This window comes from Lepidochelys kempii, chromosome 7 (assembly GCF_965140285.1).
Source record: "Lepidochelys kempii isolate rLepKem1 chromosome 7, rLepKem1.hap1, whole genome shotgun sequence".
In the NCBI taxonomy this organism is placed as follows: domain Eukaryota; kingdom Metazoa; phylum Chordata; order Testudines; family Cheloniidae; genus Lepidochelys; species Lepidochelys kempii.
In genome coordinates this window covers 58,795,542-58,816,722 of record NC_136386.1, presented here as the reverse complement: position 1 = coordinate 58,816,722, position 21,181 = coordinate 58,795,542, and the positions used below count along the sequence as shown (strand labels likewise).

At 48.5% G+C, this 21,181-nt stretch overlaps 1 protein-coding gene across 2 annotated transcripts in view; it reads left to right on the top strand.

The window, feature by feature from the left end:
• Window positions 1-2,774: 2,774 nt before the first annotated feature.
• The window catches only part of ARHGAP22 (Rho GTPase activating protein 22), a 240,416-nt gene continuing 222,009 nt past the window's right edge, over window positions 2,775-21,181 (top strand). The window contains exon 1 of one of the 2 annotated variants that reach the window (XM_073353053.2): window positions 2,775-3,051. In XM_073353053.2, coding sequence (XP_073209154.1) covers window positions 3,018-3,051 — 34 coding nt within the window. In that variant the 5' untranslated portion in view covers window positions 2,775-3,017. The remainder of the gene's footprint in view (window positions 3,052-21,181) is intronic. The other variant, XM_073353054.2, reaches the window with a different exon arrangement.

Sequence of the window (21,181 nt, the reverse complement as noted above, 5' to 3'; positions counted from 1 at the left end):
GGCAACGGCCTGTTCCAGCCCTCACCTGTGTTTCCCTTTCTAGCAGAAGAGGAGAAGGTCGTGTTCTCACATTAAGTGGCCTGGAGGTGTTACGATCCCTGAGTTTCTCGTGAGGTTAGAGGTTCATTTAACATGATTCCTTGTTGTGTTTTATTTCCCGCGCTTCTGTACCTCCTGCTTTCGGGCAGAAGCTGATGGGCTTAAAAGCCACCAGAAAGGCAGTTCTCGCACTGTTCAGCCTGACTGGAAGCAATGCTGAGAAAGGAACAGACTTTTAGGAGATTTCCAGTGCTGTGGACCTCGTTGCTGCATGAGTCAGGAGTAAGGGCAGCAAAGCCAAGCTTGCCTGAACTGTGATCCTTCTGAAGACTTCTCATCCCTCATAGCCCACCTATGGGCAGAGCGCTTGCTAAGAGGATTGGTCAATGAAAACACAAGTTTTGTTACTTTATACAGAGCCCAGTGCTGACTCATACTTGTACAGGCAAAATTTGCAGGGAGACCAAATGGGTGGGGGTTGCACCAAATTGCGCATTTGGCCTATCCACAAAACTTCCAGTCCCATTGGGTTAAATTCGGTCCTCAGTTACACCTGTGTAAATCCAGGATAGCTCCCTTGCACTCAATACTGCAGATTTACACCGGGCCTCCAGCTCCTAGCCCTAAGTGCTTGCAAGTGGCATGATCCAGCACAGTTCCAGAGAGATGCAGAGCACTGCCAGCTCTCACTGCAGCCAGGGAGTTGAAGGGATGCTCAGCACCACTCAAGAGGCAAAGGGTCTCCTGTAGGATTGGGCCCAAGCTGAGTAAATCTGTGCACCTGGGGCCAGATTCACAAAGATACTTGGGCACTGCTCTGCTGCACTCAGCATTGCAACACCTCACCCCTAGGTAGGGTGACCAAATAGCAAGTGTGAAAAATCAGGACAGGGGGTGGGGGTAATTGGCGCCTATATAAGAAAAAGCCCCAAATATTGGAACTGTCCCTATAAAATCTGGACCTCTGGTCCCCCTACTACTAGGGGAATTCTGAGTGTCATATTAGGTCCCAGACTCCCCACACAATGTGTGGGGAGAGTTAGCGCTGAAGAAAGAAATTCTTAAGAGCCAGCAAGCTGAATGGGGAGTTGTGCCTAAATCCCGTTGACCTGGGCCTGGAGCGCCTGGCCAACACTCCCATGACAGGCACTTCTTTCTGGTGGGGATTCTCAGCCACGAACCCTTTCCTGGAATTAGGCACCTCGGCTAGCTCAGCCCTTGCCAGTGATAAACCCAGGAACAAGACCCTGCAGTAGACAACAGCCCAGTGAGTAGGGCTCTCCCCTGGGATATAGGAGACTCAGGTTCACATCCTGGCTCTGTCTGATTTGGAGCAGGGACTGGAATCCTGGTCTGTCACATCCCAGGGGAGTGCCCCAAGCGCAGGACCATGGGGTATCCTGGGTGGGGTCTCTCTAGGTCCGTTGTTGAAGCTGTTCCACTTTGTAGAAATAATTAAATCTCCAGCCCAGCAGGTAGGGTGCCCACCTGGCATGTGGCAGACCTGGGTTCAAGTCTTTGCTCCAAAGCAGGGATTCAAGCCTGGGTCTCTCACATCCCAGATGAGTGCCCGGGCCATGCCCCTGTCTTTTTGGACAGGTTCTTTGTTGCCCTGTTGTCTCTCCATGGCCCATGGCCGGCCCTCCTTCTGCGGTGTCTAGCAGGTATCAGGTCCAAGGTGCGTCCAGAGCACAGCCTGGGCTCTGCTGAGGCTCCCCCACGTAGCCTTGGGGCAGCCGGGTTTTGGCTTGTGCTAGGGCTCTGATAAGCTCATTAGCTGTGGGGAGATGCCAAGATGGCACGCGCAGCATTCAGGATCCAAGGTATTACTGTCGCCCAGAGAAAGAGGATGCTTCATGCAGTGCTTTTAGCACATAAATTTACTCTTCATAAGTGCTACTTAGCAGTGCAGAGCACTGCAGGGAGGGTGTGCCCCTTGCCAGCAAAATAGCTACATCCCTTTCCCTGTGGCAGAGGGACCTTCTACACCAGGGACCTGCAGGGAGAGGGAAAGGGAGAGGCAGGACTATGCTAATAGCAGCAGCGTGCAGGATGCATCTCAGTTAGCAGGACAGATTAGATTCCCCTCCAGTTAACGGTTTTTCACTGTTACATCATCTCTTTGTCCTTCCCCTGTAATTGCTGATTCCCGGCTTTTCCCTTTTCAGCAGGAGGGGAGGCAGCTTTAAAAAATGACCGCGTGCCCCTGTGCTAAGAGGGAATGATGACATTCCACAGCGCCCAACCTGCAAACCTATGAATGCCGGAAGAGGGATTTTTTTCTTCCCCGCAATAATTGCCTTGCCTTCAGCGATGCCGGTGTGTCTCTCGCTCTGAAATACAAACCCAGCTCTGATTCAGCCTGTGTGCTCTCTGAATGCATTACTCAGTAAGCAACCCAGCATGCCACTTCCCTGTGGACCAGTGCACTTATTATTTCTCCTAATGTGCAACCTTATCAGAGCTGCGAGCTATACACTGCCGTGGTCTTTGTGCCCTTTTCTCTCTGGCTCGAGCAGGTTCAACTCTTGATCTGATTCTTGTCAAATCAAAGCTTCTGTTCAACGCAGCCAGAGAAAAATACTGCAAGGGACTCTGCTTGGACTCCCTATTAGGGACGTATTAATAACACTGATGCATGTCCAATTAGGAGAAGGAGCCAGGTCCAGCCTTGTGTCTCTGGCTCTAGTGATTTATCGACAGTAATTACTGAGGCACTTAATGGCTAGTTTGGATGGGAATTAATTCTGGGCTGGATAAATAATGCATTAAGGTTTATTTAGCCAAATGCAAGGCTTCGCTCCCGAGCCAGTACTGGGAGTGCAGGGAAGTAGATCTTCAGTGCAGAGCAGGCTGGGGAGAGGCTGCTACCGGCAGGACAGGCTGTGCTGTGATGAGCTGCAACAGGGTGAGGAGGCTGGGAAGGAGGATGACAGCATGCTGAAGGCTGCGAGGAAGGTGACGCTGGAACCAGGAATATGTTGAGTCCCAAGATAAGGCAGGCCAGGAGAGGTGAGTACAGGATCTCTTCTATATCTTGGGATTTGCTCCCTGAAAAATACACCCAGGTGTGTGGGGATGGGTGGGAGGTGGGGGAGGAGGGGGGTTGTTCCAAATCAGCACAAGAAGGAAACTTTTTATTACTCTCCATGGTGATACATCAACTGACTCTTTGAATTTTGCCCTGTAAGATGGCTCATATTCTGAATGCTGTTGCACTTTAATTACTGTAGCATCCTCAATAACATGCATCATTTTTTCAAGATACTCTGCAAAGCGAGGCTGAAGCTAGACAAATTCAAACTGGAAATAAGGTGTACATTTTTAACAGTGAGAATAATTAATCCTTGGAACAATTTACCAAGGGTGACGGTGGGCTCTCCATCACTGGCAATTTCAAAATCAAGATTGGATGTTTTTCTAAAAGCTCTGCTCTAAGAATTATTGTGGGGAAGTTCTCTGGCCTGTGTTATACAGGAGGTCAGACTAGATGATCACAAATGGTCCCTTCTGGCCTTTGGAATCCATGAATCTGTGAAAGCAGTGTCAGCTGAGTTGCTGAGGTGTTGCTGAGTGTGCCATCGCACAATTACGCTCCATTGCCAAATTAAACTACATTAAACTAGCAGAGTGAGTTAGTTATTCTTGCAACCGCACTTAGTCAAATGAGTTATTTCTTTTCTGCCTGCGACTTACGAGCAGGGGAGTTGGTCTTTTGATCAGTAGCGTTGTGTGCCGTTTCAGCTCGGAATTAGAGCTGCATCACTTGTACATCACTTCTAATCTGTCCGGAGTCTAAGAAAGGGTATGTGTAGTGAGGTGTGCATATTTCATTACACTGTGTTTCTCTGGAACCATTCTAGTGCAGAACATGCCGTGGAATCTTTACACTTAATACGATCAGATGGACAGTTGTGGTACGGTAGCCTCGCCCAAAGCATCCTGAAGAAGTAGTTGTTAGCAAGTATCTTAGCACCTTATCCCTCCAGCTCAGCAGGCAGAAATGGGAAAGTCACTAAGTGATTGCTGCTGAAGAAGACAAAGGAGGGGAAACCTGTCCTGTTTCTGAAACAGCTCAGAGTGCAGAAGCTTAGATTTGCAAACTTCACAAGTATGGCGCACAGGCAGCACCATGTTACAGAACTGCTGTCCTCTGGCCATGGCTTGTGTCTACCCTCCCTCCCTTAAGATGGATATCTTCTAGCAGAGGGGGTGCATTGTGTCATCTCGTGCTGCAGTAGCAGCTCTGAGCTTGACATCACATTTGCAGACTGTGCTGAGCATCCTCGCCATTCACAGCCTCGTGGCAATCTCAGAGGCATCAGAAATAGAGACTAGATCAGTATCATTTAGACTTGAATCAGTGTGCAGTCGGGAAGTGTGGAAGAAAACCTAAGGTTTAGAAGCTATGTCTACACTTCAAACGCTACAGTGGCACATCTGTACCGCTTCAGTGTAAACACTCACTACAGCGATGGGCTGCGGGGGGAGGTTATCCCTTTGCTATAGTTAATCCACCTCCCCAAGAGGCGTTAGCTAGGTCGATGGAAGACTTCTTCCATCGATCTAGCACTGTCTACACTGGGGGATAGGTCTGCATAGCTACATCTCGCAGGGGTGTGGACGTAAGTTTTCAGGGTAGACCAGCCCAGAGCTTTCTTCAAGCACACCAGCTTTGTAAAATAGGAAATTGCCAGCTGTTTACAAAGAAGGGATAACATTGTAATGGTTTAATAGTTACCTGCAGTAATTCAGAGAGGAGCGCTTCTAGGTGAATGTTACTGTGGTTCATACAGTAAAATACATGTAGCACAGTACAGTATGCATACGTCCTTAAACACCCAAAGTCCATTGAATAACACAGAGTTCCTTAAAATAAAGAGCCTGTCTACAATCTGGAGCTCTGGGAATACATGTGTACGATCCCTGCCATAGTAAATACATATGCATTTGATTTTTCGTTAGACAAATTTTTTTATATGCATTGGGAGACGTTTGCATTCCAATCAGTGCTGCCTATCTACCACGGTACATGGTCCCCATTACTGTAGTATCTGAGCACCTCATACTCCTTACTGTATTTATCCTCACCCCACTCCCCCACCCCTGTGAGACAGGGCAGTGCTATGATCCCTCTTTTACTGCTAGGGAGGCTACGTGTCTTGCCCAAGGTCAGACAGGAAGTCTGTGGCAGAGCAGGGAAGGGAACCACACACACACACACACACACGCCCCAGTTCGAGGCTAGCACGTAACCTTTCTTTCAGCTCATCTTGAAGATAAGTTATATTAGCACTCAACTAACAGGGGTATAGTTGGGGTGAGTATTGCACATGATCCCCATGTGTGATAGATGCATGGACTTTGCTGTAGTTCTGTGGTGCCCTGGAATTGGTGGACAGTAAGCTACCTTGGCTCTGTTAGTATTTGTTTTTCATAGTAAGAGCCATGCGCCAGTAGGATTCTTCTTTTAAGTCAACTGCAGACTTCTGAAAGGCTTGCTGGCCCTGGAAACGAAGGGTCCTCTGTCTATCCACAGAGCTGGGACAGTGCGCACACGCAGGAGGGCAGTCTTCCCACCCACGCAGTTCCTCCTCAGTGTGCTGCTACCCTGGGCCAAATGGCTTGCTTGCAGGAGGTCCGAATCTTGCAAGGTGCCAGAGTGCCCTCTGCTCCTTCTGACCTACCCAGGAGTTGAAGAAGCTGAGCGCCTCCTGAAAGGTGATGAACCCTTTGTAGCATTGGGCCAAGAGGGAAATGGTAGGTCAGTCCCCTTGGCCTCTCTGGAGATTGCTAACAAGGGTCCATGCGGTATCGGTGGTGTAACAGGCATCAAGATCTACGATCCAGCAAAGGAGCACCAGGATCTCGTACTATCAGGGTGGGACAACAGGAGCTAGAACCCTGCAGACAGCTGTGGGTACGTCTTCACTACCCACCGGCTTGGTGGGTAGTGATCGATCTATCGGGGATCGATTTATCGTGTCTCAACTAGATGCAATAAATCGATCCCCGAATCGACACCTGTACTCCACCTCGGCAGGAGGAGTAAGCGGAGTCAACAGGGGAGCCGCCGTGGTTGACTCGCCGCCATGAGGACAGCCAGATAACTCAAACTCAGATACTTCTACTTCTGCTATGCGAATAGCGTAGTGGAAGTTGCATTTCTTAGTTCGAAACTCCCCCGCCCCCCCCCCCTGCAGTGTAGCCCCCTAGTGTAAAATCTGCTGACTCTCAGTGGCAGCTGCAGTGTTAGTTTCACCAGGACCTAGGACTCTAAGAATGAGGGGTCTAATGTCTGGCTAGAGAAAACTAGAAGAGGCAGGGCAGGCTTGCAGGAAGCGCTCAGAACAGCCAGGCCTAAGGACAAAGCATACGTGGGGCTTATATTCCATTTCCACTGCTGTCAGTAATAAAGCCAAACCCTGGGAAGGGGGATAAATATGACTTTAATTCAGCAGGTGTAGGTGTTATTGGGAATGGCACCTGTTCACAGGTGGATTTGGTCTCATGGACCCCTGTTGACTAGACATAGGCTAGCCTGTACACAACCTATTTCATAGCTCACCCAGGAGCCAGCAGGCAGACCCTAAATCTAGTATGGTTCAATGCCGTATAACGCATCAAGACTGCCATTGATTTGTCAGGAGATTTTTACCATGTGCTTTGGGTATTATCCAGCCACAGGCAGTATCGATACACTTTAAAGGGGAACTCCGGATCTGCTTAAAACAAAAGGCCTATTGATATTGGACCCAATCCTGATATATACTTAGCTGGTTTCAGAGTAGCAGCCATGTTTGTCTGTATTCGCAAAAAGAACAGGAGGACTTGTGGCACCTTAGAGACTAACCAATTTATTTGAGCATAAGCTTTCATGAGCATCCGATGAAGTGAGCCGTAGCTCACGAAAGCTTATGCTCAAATAAATTGGTTAGCCTCTAAGGTGCCACAAATACTTAGCAGGGGAGACTGCCTACTGAAATCCACTTCCTTCTCTTGGCTTCCCCTCTTGACCTCTCACACAGTCCCCTCGGCGTTGATGCAAGAGCCTTCTCCGTATCTCCTTGCTGTCAAAATCGGCTTTCTTGTATCTTTCAGCTTCAGCAGCTCTCCACATGTTTTCAAATCTCCTTTGAAAGCCTATTCCACCCCCCTTGCCTGTGTCTGGGTCTCCCACGGCTAGGGTTGTTCAGTTAACTCTGTAATCTTATTACTTAGTCTAGAATATTTCAAGATACAGTTTGAGTTTGGGATGGTCCCAAACCAAGCTGGGTGGGGGAGGAAGGGAAGGGAGGGGAAAGAGAGAGGTTCCAAATTTGGACCTGGATCTGGCATCTTGAGTCCAGCTCTTAGTTTCTATGAAAGATGGTACAGGCAACAAAAGCTACATTGTATTGCTAGAGTGTATTGCCAAAGTTATGTGGTCATTGTGAAGCTGTCTAGAGTGGCTCACCCCTGTGAGTGCCAACCTCAGGGCAGACTGTCGCAAACCAGGGCATAAACCCCAAACTGGTTTATAACTAGATTTCAACTGTGAACTCCTAAAGTACTATAACAGCCTTACCGTGGAGTCACAGACAGTCACCTTGGGCACATCCTCTATCTTGCCAGCCAGGCGAGTCTGCCTTTGTGATAGATGGTCCCTTGCACCTAAAATCACGATATTCAGGTTATTCCCATTCCCAAAGGACCGGTCACTTACCCTAGGTCAAGTGCACCCTATATCTCTTACCAAAGACAACACTTGTAGCCAATCCTGTAATAATCTGACTAAAGATTTATTAACTAAGAAAAAGAAGAGAGTTATTTACAAGGTTAAAGCAGGTGAACATACACACACAGGGCCATTCTTACCCATACGCAAAGTACGCAGCTGCCTAGGGCACCAGGAAATTGGGGGCACCAAATTTCCTAGGGCCCTGGGCAGCTGCATGTTGCTCCAGCCCCTGCTCTGCCTCTTTCCACCCCTGCTCCGCCGCAGCCCCACCCCGACTCCCCTGAGGACTCCAGAAGAGGTCGGGCCTGCACTCATGGGTAAGTAAAGTGACCTGGCCCCAGCCTGCTCCGCTCCCCTGGCTCCCAGCCGTGCCACCGGCAAGTGCTGGGGGGCGGTTTCCCCCTCCCCCCAAGCCTGGGAGCCAGGGGAGCAGAGCAGGCTTGGGCTGGGTCACTCCACTTCCCGCAGGAAGTGTCCAGGCCCCCCGGTCCCCAGGGGCCTGGGGCCAGCCCCCCCCGCTACTCCTGTGGAGACCTGGGGCGGGGCCCCACACAGCCCCCCTGCGGAGGCCTGGGGCTGCGTAGGGCACCAAAATAGCTAGGTACGACCCTGTACACACACAAATGAGTTAGTCTTAAGTTCCAAACGTTGATAGTAGCTGAAATATATGCAAGTTCTATGTGTCCCTTAGGGCTAACCCAAGCCAAGCAGCTTGGGGATCCCTTGCTTATGCTTAGAAATTTTGCCCTCTCCAGATTCTAAGCAGCAATTCTTCTCATCAGGCACTTTTATTCCCTTCCCCCAGAGTTCAAGCAGATGGAACAAGCATGGCGCCGTCTCCTCTTCATGGGCATGTGTGTGGGGTTTCAGCAAAGTCTTTGTCCTTTGATCTTTCACAATGGCTTATTTGGTTTCAATGGCCCTTCTTGTCGGCAGGACCAGCACTTTACATGTAATTAATGCCTCTTTCCTGTTTGGTGAGTTACTCAGTTACAGAGACTTACAATGCCAAACCCTCAATATAACTTTCTACCATAGACTACAGATGTGATCAGTGAGATCAATGCATGCAGCATCCTAGAAGCATTTAATCAAGTCTAAACATATTCTTATTAACTTAACATCTGTTTTAACAATGCTAACACACGGGTGAGCCAGATTGGTTTCCAGCTCTGCATTTGTCAGCATTCAGTGAGGCCTAGAGGCCTTGGCATGAGCTGGCACATGGTCTGCCAGAGTCACAGTCATTACACCCACTAAATCAAGACCATACAGTACAGAAACATGCAGTTGGATGCACATTATCTTTTCATAAGACCCAGTATGGACTTATGTGAGGAGTAAAACCTTATAGATTGAAAAGCATAATGGGCATAATGGAAAATCTTTCATATTGGCTAGGCCTGAGTGGGTTTTGCATTATTCTTCTCATCTGCAGTGTTTTACCTACAGTAATCAGAGAGTCCTGGGTTCTAAAATAAGGGACTGCAGGGGAAAAATGCCTCCTATGTCCACATTCTCTCCCTTTCCTTACAGCGCTGGGGTCTGGGAAGTACGGCCTTCCATCCTGGAGGCAGGGCTTTTTCAATAGAGAAGATAATGATGGCAGATCTCAGGCAAAATCCTTCAGTGCTGAGGAAAGTACCTGGCCCTGCTCACCACTGGATCACTTTTTAAGGTGTGAAAAAGCCCAGCAGCACATTTGCTCACTGGTCAGAGCAGTTGTGAGCAGGTTACCTCTTTAGATGGGGGGAGGGGTGGAGAACAGACTTTCCTGGGGGAAACAGGAGGCAGGTAGGAGACACCCATCATGGACAATATTTCTCCGGTCAAATGTGGGTGCTGGAGCCCTGTGAACTCCCTGTCAGACCCAGGCACTGGCAGTCCTGCTTAATGGTTAGAACTAGGCTGAGGGCACAGGAAACTGGAGCCAACGGTCCGAGCCAGAGTCAGGAACCAGCCCTAGGAGGCAGAGCTGGAATCAGGAACCAAGAGCAGGGCTGAGGCGGGACCAGCACAACGTTGTGCGAGACCAATCACTGCTGCAGGCAGAAGCACTGAGCAGCCAATGATCTCCTGCAGCTGCCAAACTCGGCCATCAGGCAGGCTGGCCAGTCCTACTGCAGTTCATCTAAGCTCCTTGATCTACCTGCAGGGCTAGCTCTCAAGCCCAGATAAAGGGCCCAATCCTGACATTCCTCAGCCAGGCACCAACACCTCCTGCTGCTTCCTTTCAGTGCAGTGTCCTGCCTGAGGACCTCTTCTTTATCCCACCAGCCAGTAAAGAGGAGGACCAGGCTTCTGATGCTTTTAGCAGTGGAAGGGGGCACTCTTCCTCTTATTACGGCTGACTATCCATAACCAACCTGCTAGGCCGATGGCCAGTCATAAGTCTCTGTGAGCTCACAGTTGCATCTCCAGTTTGTGGGCTGCTGTCACAGCTCAGGCCTGTGTGAAGTTGCTGACTCAGCTTGCTGGGTGGATATAAAGGGCTAGCAGCTAGGGTACTACTGGACCACACTGCCCAGCCCAGGGAGACAGCATTGGAGTCCTCAGGTCCTTCCTACCAGGTCCCGAAGTCAGTGCATCAGTCAGAGCCTCCCTCAGCCGCATTTGAGTGAGAAGGAAGCTGCAAGACTGCTTCTCTGGCCTGGTCCACGGTGGAGCCCCGCAAGCACAGTTTTCTTCAGCATGGCTCAAACAGAACCCGGGGAGAGCGCAGTGTATAACACCCATCCTCCACCAACATGGCGGCCCTGGGGAGCAGCAGGGTCAGTGCCATCGCTCCTCCTCAGCATCTCCGCTCTGCTCCCTCTTATAAGAAACCTCTAACCCTGCTCCCCCCACGGAGGGAGGAGAGGGTTTTCTTCTCCAGTTGGGGCCTTTCCCAACCCTTCCCTTCCCCTCCAGGGCTTATGGCTTCTATGTTCAGTAGCTCCCCCTACCATTGGCCAAATGAGCCACAGCGGCTAGCACAGCCCCTACAGTGACCACCTTTGTCGGATGGAAATAAGGGAAAACCACATGAAAGATAAGGGACAAAGTTTTGTTTTAAGGGGCGTTTTAGGGCAATACCACTTCCCGTAGCACAGCAGATATTTTTCTCACGTGTGTACATTTCTGCTGCCCTCAAGCATACAGTGCAGTCATCGTAAGCTTCAATGTAATGCTTAAAATGGTACTTAATACATTTCAACATGGCTTAAAATAAGGGCCAGGCGGTCACCCTAAGGGATGGTTCAGTAAAACATGGGATAGGTGGTCACCCTAATGACCCTCCGTGCCTGACACTTGCTCAGTCATTACAGGGGAAGGACCCCATGTGACAGGATGGACTAGGTCTGGAGGCCCCCTGCTGGAGACCTTGGTACCCTGCTACACCCTGCCCCAGAAAAGGACAGTGGAGAGGTCCTCCAAGCTGCCTAGAGTGGCTGTGTGGGAAGAAGCCAATCAGGACCCAGTAGGCTAGTATAAGAAGAGCTGCAGGGCTTGACTAAGATCAGTTTTTCCTTGGATCTGGAGGAGGGTGTTTGAGGGAACTAGAGCAGAGCAGAGCAGAGCAGAGCAGAGCAGAGCAGAGGCCAAGGGGAACTTGGCACTATCCAGTGGTCCCAACCTGTGCTCTTCATAGAGGAAGTTGAGTTGAGAGGGACTTTGGGACCACAAACCCCCACTCCAAGGGGAGCTGGGCTTCTGGGCATAGAACAAAGAGCTGGGAAGGGGCTAAGAGAATAACTGACAGCTCGTAACAGTAATAGGTTCTTAACTTCTATGCCAAGCAGCCCCTAGAGGAGAATGTGATACATTTAGCCAAGGTGTTATGAGTACATTACAGGCACCGATGTTGCTGACAGCTGGTAGTGCAAGGCTCAGGGAGAGGGGATTCTGGCTGCCAGGATTCCTTTCCCCACAGGTTTCCCCTCCCCTCAGTGGTCACCGGCTGGCAACCCTTTGCCTGCCATCACAGCAGTATAAGCACCATCATTTCCACTGCTGTTAAGAACATAAAAACGGCCATACTGGGTCAGACCAAACAACCATCTAGCCCAGTATCCTGTCTTCCAACAGTGACCAATGCCAGGTGCCCCAGAGGGAATAAACAGGTCATCATCAAGTAATCCATTCCTTGTCACTCATTCCCAGCTTCTGCCAAACAGGGGCTAGAGACACCATCCCTGCCCATCCTGGCTAATAACCACTGATAGACCTATCCTCCATGAATTTATGTAGTTTGTTTGTTTTTTTTAATTTTTTTTTTGAGCCCTGGTACAGTCTTGGCCTTCACAACATCCTCTAGCAAAGAGTTCCACAGGTTGACTGACTGGGTGAAGAAATACTTCCTTTTGTTTGTTTTAAACCGGCTGCCTATTAATGTCATTTGGTAACTCCTAGTTCTTGTGTTATGGAGGAGTAAATAACACTTCCTGATTTACTTTCTCCATGCCAGTCATGATTTTATAGACCACAATCATATCCCCCCTTAGTCATCTTTTTTCCAAGCTGAAAGGTCCCTGTCTTTTTAATCTGTCCTCATAAGGCAGCCGTTCTATATCCCTAATAATTTTTGTTGCCCTTTCCTGAAACTTTTCCAATTCTAATATATCTTTTTTGAGATGGGGCCACCAGATCTGCATGCAGTATTCAAGATGTGGGCATACCATGGGTTTATATAGAGGCAATATGATATTTTCTGCCTTAGTATCTATCCCTTTCTTAATGATTCCCAACATTCTGTTCGCTTTTTTTTTTTGACTGCTGCTGCACATTAAGTGGATGTTTTCAGAGAACTATCCACAAGGACTCCAAGATCTTTCTTGAGTGGTAACAGCTGATTTATACCTCTCAAACCTCCTTGTCATGTGTGCTCAGAATTAACCTGCTGAGAGTATAAACAAAAGATGCAGTTGATGCCAGTTGTGCTGGTGGCTTTGGGCCGTGGAGATGGACTCAGACCCTTTTCACATAGGCCATTAACCAGTTCAGTCTGTTGCAGGATGAAAATTTAGCTAGTTGCTATTTTGTGGTTCTTCAGAGCATCAAGATATTTAAAGTCCAGCAGATTTGACTAGCATGTGTTGGTCCTCTTCTTCCGTATAAACATCTGCTTAATAATCCCTTTTAGGAAGAGATTAGTGCTTTGTTGGTGGGATCTGGGAAAGTAACTGATAACATCCTGCTTCCTAAATGCATGCGGTAAGAATTATTTATGCTTCAATGAGACAAGGCTGCTTTTAAATTTGATTCCCAGAACGGCACCTACATTTGCACACTGAAAGGGGTTAAGTGAACAGAGGAAGAGTTTGCAAGGCAGAACTGATGTTAGATTAGAATCACTCACCCTTTAGGGGAGAGGTTTGTGTTGTGATCTGTCACTGACTGGAGTCTTGAACAGAGCTGGCTGGCTGGTCATTTCATGGAAAAATACTGATTTGTCAGAACTGAAACTCTTCATGGAAACAGGTAAAGTCTGACAAATTTCCTGACACAAAGAAATGGTAACTTTTTTTTTAATGTGTTGGAATGGCTCCTTTTGACATTCTCTTTTTTAGAAAAAGTTTTGGGATTTTGGTTCAAAATGATTTTTTTATCTCAAAATTCAACTTAATTTATTCTATCAAAGTTTTTTTTGAAAAAAGGAGAAGGTCAAAATCAAACACAATGTTTCAAAATTATCTAAACAAAATATTTTAATTGACCAAACAAACTTCTTTCCTTCCCTCCCCCCCACCCCCGCCAACCAAATTTTTTTTTCTTCAGTTTGTTGGCCTGCAAAAGTTTGAGATCTTGACTTTGTCCCAGTTCAGGGTGGGGAAAAATGTTCCGAATATCAAATTTCTCAAAGGATGTGAAAAATGATTTTTGCCTGGTTCTAGTCTTGACTGTGACCTGTCGGGATGGGGCACTGAAAATCGTGGGTCAATATTGAACTCCTTACTTGATCAAAACTCCTGCTGGAGTCAGTGTAGTCCTTTGGCTGCTGGGATTGGGAGTAAGGACTCCTGGATGTCTTTCTGGCTCTGCCATCCATTTCCTCCATAGCCCTAGGCATCAGTACCCCCCACCTCAACCCCCACACATGTACAATAGGGATGATAATACACTTATGCATCTGAAGAAGTGGTGTTTTACTCACGGAAGTTTAAGCCCAAATAAATCTGTTAGTCTTTAAGGTGCCACCAGACTCCTTGTTGTTTTTGTGGATACAGACTAACATGGCTACCCCCTGATACAATACACTTATCAGTGTCACAGGGTGTGCTGAGAGGGAAGGAATGTTTGTAAAGTGCTTGGATGAAAGGCACTAGGAAGGGGCAAAAGATAAGTGACCCAAGGGTGGGGTGTCACTGCTCGCTGTGACACACCAGTCCCTTTGTGATATCTATCTGGAGTGCTGCCTGTATTGCAGGCTTGGAGGCAGGTGCTATAGCAGAGGTGGGCAAACTATGGCCCGTGGACCACATCTGGGCTGCGGGACTCTCCTGCCAGGCCCCTGAGCTCCTGGCCTGGGAGACTAGTCCCCAGCCCCTCCCGTGCTGTTCCCCCTCCCCTGCAGCCACACTGCTAGATGGGCACCAGGGCTGCGAGCTCCTGCCACTCTGAGCGGCATGGTAAGGGGGCGACAGTGGCGTGCAGTGGTGAGAAGGTTAGGCTGGGGGTTCCAGGGGGCAGTTAGGGGCAGGGGGGTCCCAGGAGGCAGTCAGGGGACAGGGAGCAGGGGGCGGTTGGATGGGGTGGAGGTTCTGGGGTGGTCAGGGGTCAGGAAATGGGGGGTTGGATAGGGCGTGGGAATCCCGGGGGGCCTGTCAGGGGCCAGGGGTGTGGATAGGGATTGGGGCAGTTAGGAGACAGGGAGAAGGGGGGGTTGGATGGGTCAGGGGTTCTGAGGGGGACAGTCAGGGGGCAGGAAGTGGGAGGAGGCAGGGGCCAGGCTGCTTCGGGGGCACAGCCTTCCCTACCCAGCCCTCCATATAGTTTTGCACCCTGATGTGGCCCTTGGGTCAAAAAGTTTGTCCACCCCTGTGCTATAGGCATAGAATCATAGAAGTTTAGGGTTGGAAGAGAGACCTCAGGAGGTCATCTAGTCCAACCCCCTGCTCAAAGCAGGACCAACACCAACTAAATCAGGGGTCTCAAACATGTGACCGAGTTATTTCCTGCAGCCCACCATAGGGGCCAACTCTACCGGCAGCCAAGCTCCCCCCACCCCCCAGAGTGCGCTGTGTCCCCGCTTTTGGCGGCACTTAGGACTTTCCAGGAGGGAGGGGGAGGAGCGGATAAGAGGTGGGGCCAGGGTGTGGATTTGGGGAAGGGGTTGGATAGGGGCATGGAGGGGGTGGAGTTGGGGCAGGGACTTTGGGGAAGGGGTTGGAATGGGGACAGAAAAGGGTGGGAACAAGTAGGGGAGGGAGGAGCCTCATGAAAGGGGTGGAGTGGGGGTGGGACCGGTGGCAGTGGGGGGAGGCTTTAATCAAAGTAATACTAAAAGTAAATGCGTATTTTGTTTGAGTGAGGTGCATTACTGAATGTTCATATTTTATTAAAACCCCTCTTCGCATTACAGTTTTAAAAAAGTTAATACATTGACTTTTAATAGCATACTATATTACTTTTTTTTTTTCATTTTTGACTATACTTTTGTATCATTGTATGAAAAGGTTTCAGTGATGTGGCCCTTGGGCCAATGTACTAGTCCTCATTTGGCCCTCGTGGTGACTTGAGTTTGAGATCCCTGAACTAAATCATCCCAGCCAGGACTTTGTCAAGCCGGGCCTTAAAAACCTCTCAGGATGGTGATTCCACCACCTCCCTAGGTAACCCATTCCAGTGCTTCACCACCTTCCAAGTGAAATAGTTTTTTCTAATATCCAACCTAGACCTCCCCCACTGCAACTTGAGACCATTACTCCTTGTTCTGTCATCTGCCACCACTGAGAACAGCCAAGCTCCATCCTCTTTGGACCCTTCCTTCAGGTAGTTGAAGGCTGCTATCAAATCCCCCCTCACTCTTCTCTTCTGCAGACTAAATAAGCCCAGTTCCCTCAGCCTCTCCTCATAAATCATAGGTTTCAGAGTAGCAGCCGTGTTAGTCTGTATTCGCAAAAAGAAAAGGAGGACTTGTGGCACCTTAGAGACTAACCAATTTATTAGAGCATAAGCTTTCGTGAGCTACAGCTCACTTCCTCAGATGCATATCGTGGAAACTGCAGCAGGCTTTATATATACACAGAGAATATGAAACAATACCTATTCCCACCCCACTGTCCTGCTGGTAATAGCTTATCTAAAGTGATTTCCAGCACAAATCCAGGTTTTCTCACCCTCCACCCCCCCACACAAATTCACTCTCCTGCTGGTGATAGCCCATCCAATTAGAGCATAAGCTTTCGTGAGCTACAGCTCACTTCCTCAGATGCATATCGTGGAAACCAGCAGGAAAGTGAATTTGTGTGGGGGGGTGGAGGGTGAGAAAACCTGGATTTGTGCTGGAAATCACTTTAGATAAGCTATTACCAGCAGGACAGTGGGGTGGGAATAGGTATTGTTTCATATTCTCTGTGTATATATAAAGCCTGCTGCAGTTTCCACGATATGCATCTGAGGAAGTGAGCTGTAGCTCACGAAAGCTTATGCTCTAATAAATTGGTTAGTCTCTAAGGTGCCACAAGTCCTCCTTTTCTTCTCATAAATCATGTGCCCCAGCCTCCTGATCATTTTCGTTGCCCTCCGCTGGACTCTCTCCAATTTGTCCACATACTTTCTGAAGTGGGGGCTCCAAAACTGGACACAATACTCCAGATGTGGCCTCACCAGTGCCAAATAGAGGGGAATAATCACTTCCCTTGATCCGCTGGCAGTGCTCCTACTAATGCAGCCCAATATGCTGTTAGCCTTCTTGGCAACAAGGGCACACTGTTGGCTCATATCCAGCTTCTCATCCACTGTAATCCCCAGGTCCTTTTCTGCAGAACTGCCACTTAGCCATTCAGTCCCCAGCCAGTAGCAGTGTGTGGGATTCTTCCATCCTAAATGCAGGACTCTGCACTTGTCCTTGAACCTCATCAGATTTCTTTTCGCCCAATCCTCCAATTTGTCTAGGTCACTCTGGACCTTATCCCTACCCTCCAGCATATCTACCTCTCCCCACAGTTTAGTGAACTTGCTGAAGGTACAATCCATCCCATCATCCAGATCATCATGAAGATGTTGAACAAAACTGGCCCCAAGACCGACTCCTGGGGCACTCCGCTTGATACTGGCTGCCAACTAGACATTGAGTTGTTGATCACTACCCGTTGAGTCCGACAATCTAGCCAGCTGTCTTTCCACCTTAAAGTCCATTCATTCAATACATACTTTTTTAACTTGCTGGCAAGAATATTGTGGGAGACTGTATCAAAAGCATGCCAAGCGATGGACTCTGGAGGCTCCAGCCCTTGGTGGAGTCCCACTAAAAACTCTCATCTCCCCCAGGAATGTGTGCAAATATATAATCAGCCTTAGAAGTTAACCTAGAAAAGTGGTTCTCAACCTGTTCACCATTGTGGGCCACATATGCAGCTCCCTGTGTTGTTGTGGGCCGCATCCACACACATATATATATATATATATATATATATACTACCTGTGTGGACATGAGGATGTCACATTGGCTGCAGCTGTGTGCTGATTGGGCTGGAAGTGGCCCATGTGTTGAGAATCACTGCCCTAGAATTTCCAAAGTTTGTTCCTAGTAGAGAGTCCAAAAGATGGAGATAGGACTGCTGCTTCAGGCTTCTTGGGCTAGACGATCCTTTTCCCACCATCTCAGCTGTGAGACAGCTGGATCCACCATCTGAGAATTCTTGATTTGTCCATTCCTGTCTCATGCCTGGATGTCTTCCCCATTGCTGAGATTCTTATATCTCAGGAATATGCTACTTGCTCCTCTCCCCTGCTTGGCTCTTCTACCTCCAAACTGTTGTTCTGGAAGTTCTGCCTGTCATTCTGTGGAGGGCCCCTTCGATGTAGATCACATCTGCAGTGGTCAACTTTTGCCACACATTCATTGCTTTGCACCACCTGCAATATTTGCAGCCCCTGCAGCGTCTGTGCATTGCTTTGACCTTGACTTCTCTAGTGTAACTACATAGCAACACGTGTTGTTTAAAATAATAATAATAACTCTACCAAAACCAGGCATTCCACTGCACAGGCTTCTCCCCATGGGGAAAGGCTGAGAGGACAAACCGCAGGTGGCAGATGTGTAGAAATGTTTCTTAAGGCAAGTGGGGAAGGTGCTCAGATGGTTGGTGATTGCAGGATAAGAACTTCTATAGAATAGAGTAAGGGTGAACATGTAGTTCTCAACCTCACAGGGGAGTGCTGGGAATGAATGTTTCCGAAGTGCCTGGATAAAAGGAGGTAGAGGAGTGCTAGGTACTGATGTCAGTGCCCCATGTCACTGGGAGCTGTGGTGAACCAGATGTAGCCACCTTGCCTTCCACCACAGCCCACTCTATTATTTGTATTGTCGTATCACCTCAAAGCTCCCATCATGAATGAAGACCCCATTTTGCTAGGCATTGTACAAAAATAGAACAGAAAGACAGTCCCTGCCCCCCAAAACTGAGGGTTTAACAGCAAAGACAGTATTTCTTTGAGCTATTTTTCTTCGTCAACTGTTGTGCAAACACATTATTGTCTGCAAGCCATTACTGTCTGGCTAAGGGAAAGTTGATATTGTATGAGCTGAGTGTTACCTTGTTATGGGTTGAGTTAAAACCCTATTGAGATGGATAGGTATGAACTCACCCTTCAGTTAACGTAACTGTAAGCATAAGCCCCCACCTAAGACAAAAGATATGTCAACCTGCCGAGGGCTTTGGGTGGAGTATTGTTTAGGATAGGTGGGAGAGGAAGAGAGATCACACAGACAAGACCAGAGGGAGAAGCAACAAACGCAAGCAGGGACCTGTAAGCACAGTGGGGAGAGACAGCTTTTGGGTCTAGTGTTAGTGAAAGAGGCTTGGAAGCTGGAAGAAACTGCTTATTCCATTCTTGGTTCCTTCTGCATTTGGAGACACAGGACTTTGTACATTCCTTGTAAATTAACAAGACTGCATCAAAGAAAATACCAAACTCCATATATTTCTCCTTCCTCCTGGAATGTCCCCAGGGCTCCCAACTTTGACTAGCCACTCATAAAAAGGGGGCAACACTATTTTAAAATATTTGCACTTGGTATTTCTAGAGCCTTCTTCACCCAGGAACCTCCAAGCATTGCACAAACACTAGTGACATAAGCCTTGCAAAACTCTTCCCAGGCAGGTAATTATAACTATCCTGCTATTAAAAATGGAGAAACTCGGGCACAGAAGATTAAGCGAGTTCCTGCCAAGATCACACAATAAGCGAAAGGCTGAACTGTAAAGGGAACCTTGTGGCTGTCTCCTGCTGTAACCATTAGACAACACTCCTTTTCACACTCCGGGTATGTCTACATTGCAGTCCTGGGGTGTGAGGTCAGCTCGTGCAGACATACCCCTGCTAGCTTTAATCTAACTAGCTCCGGTCTAGAGCAGTGAAGCTGTGGCAGCATGGGCTGTCCAAGACTGCCCAGAACCCTGGATAACCATTTGTGGCACTAGTCCATGCCCTGCCACAGCTTCACTGCTCTGACACCAGAGATACCTAGCTTAGGTGTGTGTACTCAAGCCGCAATACAGCGTCTTGCAGTGACACTTTAATTTCATAGTTTCTTTTGTGGTGCTAAAAGGCTGAGTGTGGAGCCAGCTAGCTACTGAACATTCTGCAGTGGGCCCAGTAGGAAATCCTTCTCTGAAGATGGTGCTGGTAGGAAAGGATCAACTCCCCTCTCCTCCTCTTCCCCCCTTACCCCCACCCCACCCCAACCTAACCTGACAGCTGGGCTCTGAACACAAACTTCCTCGACAGTACAGCAGAGGCCTCAGTATTCATGATCTTGCAATAACCAAGGACAAAGCTGATGGAAGCTGGGCCCTGACCCATGGCATGTTGAATTCACTCCTGCTCAGCACCAAAAAAAAAAAAAGAGAAGATGCAAAAATCTTCTGTTATTGATTTTTTTTCTTGCTAAAAAAAAAGGAATAATGTATCGAACCTGTCATCTGAAGGTGAAACGCAGCAGAATCTGCTGTCTATTGGAATGGATTATCATAAATAATCCATCATGACATAACCCAGTAGCTAGTATCCCCCTTCCTGTGCTTACCTAACACATAATATTCACTGGCTTTATTTATCACTGAGTGACTAGTGTTTGATACCTGGCAGGAGCTTGCAGCACTGCCCCCTGACCTGGAGGGAATAGGTTATTACCTCATCGCACTCAGCCAATGGTATCTGCGTGGGTTAGAGATGGCTAGACTGAATGGTGTTTCTTCAAAATAGGGCCAACAGCAGCTTTTGCAAAACTCTATTAGCAGTTTGCTTGTTGGAGGGAGAGGAAGTCAGTTCCTGGTAAAAGGAGGGGCACAGAATAGAGGACAGACAGATCCTGAGGGCTGGATTATTATGATGGGGTACTGTGGTAGCTCCTGAGAGCCCCAGTCATGGAGCAGCACACATGGTGTTAGGTGCTGTACAACCCCAAACCAAAAAGATGCGCCCTGCCCCAAAGAGCTTGTTGTTATCTAGGAGTAGGACAAGAGCCAGCAGATTAAACAGAGACAGCAGGGAGTGCGAGGGAACAGTGGACAAGGGATGGGACTGTACTCCGATTCTGCTCTGTCCCAAAGAAGCTGGCTGTTTCTGCTAAATGATCAGTGTCAAAATGGCTACTATTGCCTTAAATTGTCATAATTAGGTTTGAGTTAAACCCCTTATCATAAATGGGGCAGTTCACACCTCTTGGAGCTATTGTCTGGCTGAGCTGAAACACACAACCTGTACGTTTCTAGTGGCAACATCAGTTGAGAGGAAGGATGGTCCAGTGGTTAGAGAACTAGCCTGGGACTCAGGGAAACCTGGGTTCAGTTCCTTGCATTGTCCCAGACTTCCTGTGTGATCTTGAAGAGTCAGTTACCCTCTCAGTGCCTCAGCTCCTAATCTGTACATAGTAATAGCCCTTCCCTACCTAAGGGTTTGTCTTCACAGCAGAGTGAACTCCTAACTCTCCTTCCTGTCCACACACACAACCCTCTCACCTAAGTTTGAAGGGGCTATAGGCTAAAGTGCAAGTCCTGCTTTCGCTCTGGCCGGTAACCCGCCGACTTTGCAGTGAGGACGCAGGGTATATCTGTGCTGGTAGTCCTCCAGTGCCTTCCCACAATTCTCCCTGGTGCTCACAGGGACAGAGAAGTTCTCCCACACATCACTGGGAAGGAATCAGAGCGGCTCAGCTCACGGCAGTGCTAAGATCCTTGGGGTGTGCCCCCAGATGTCTTAGTGCCACACACAGGG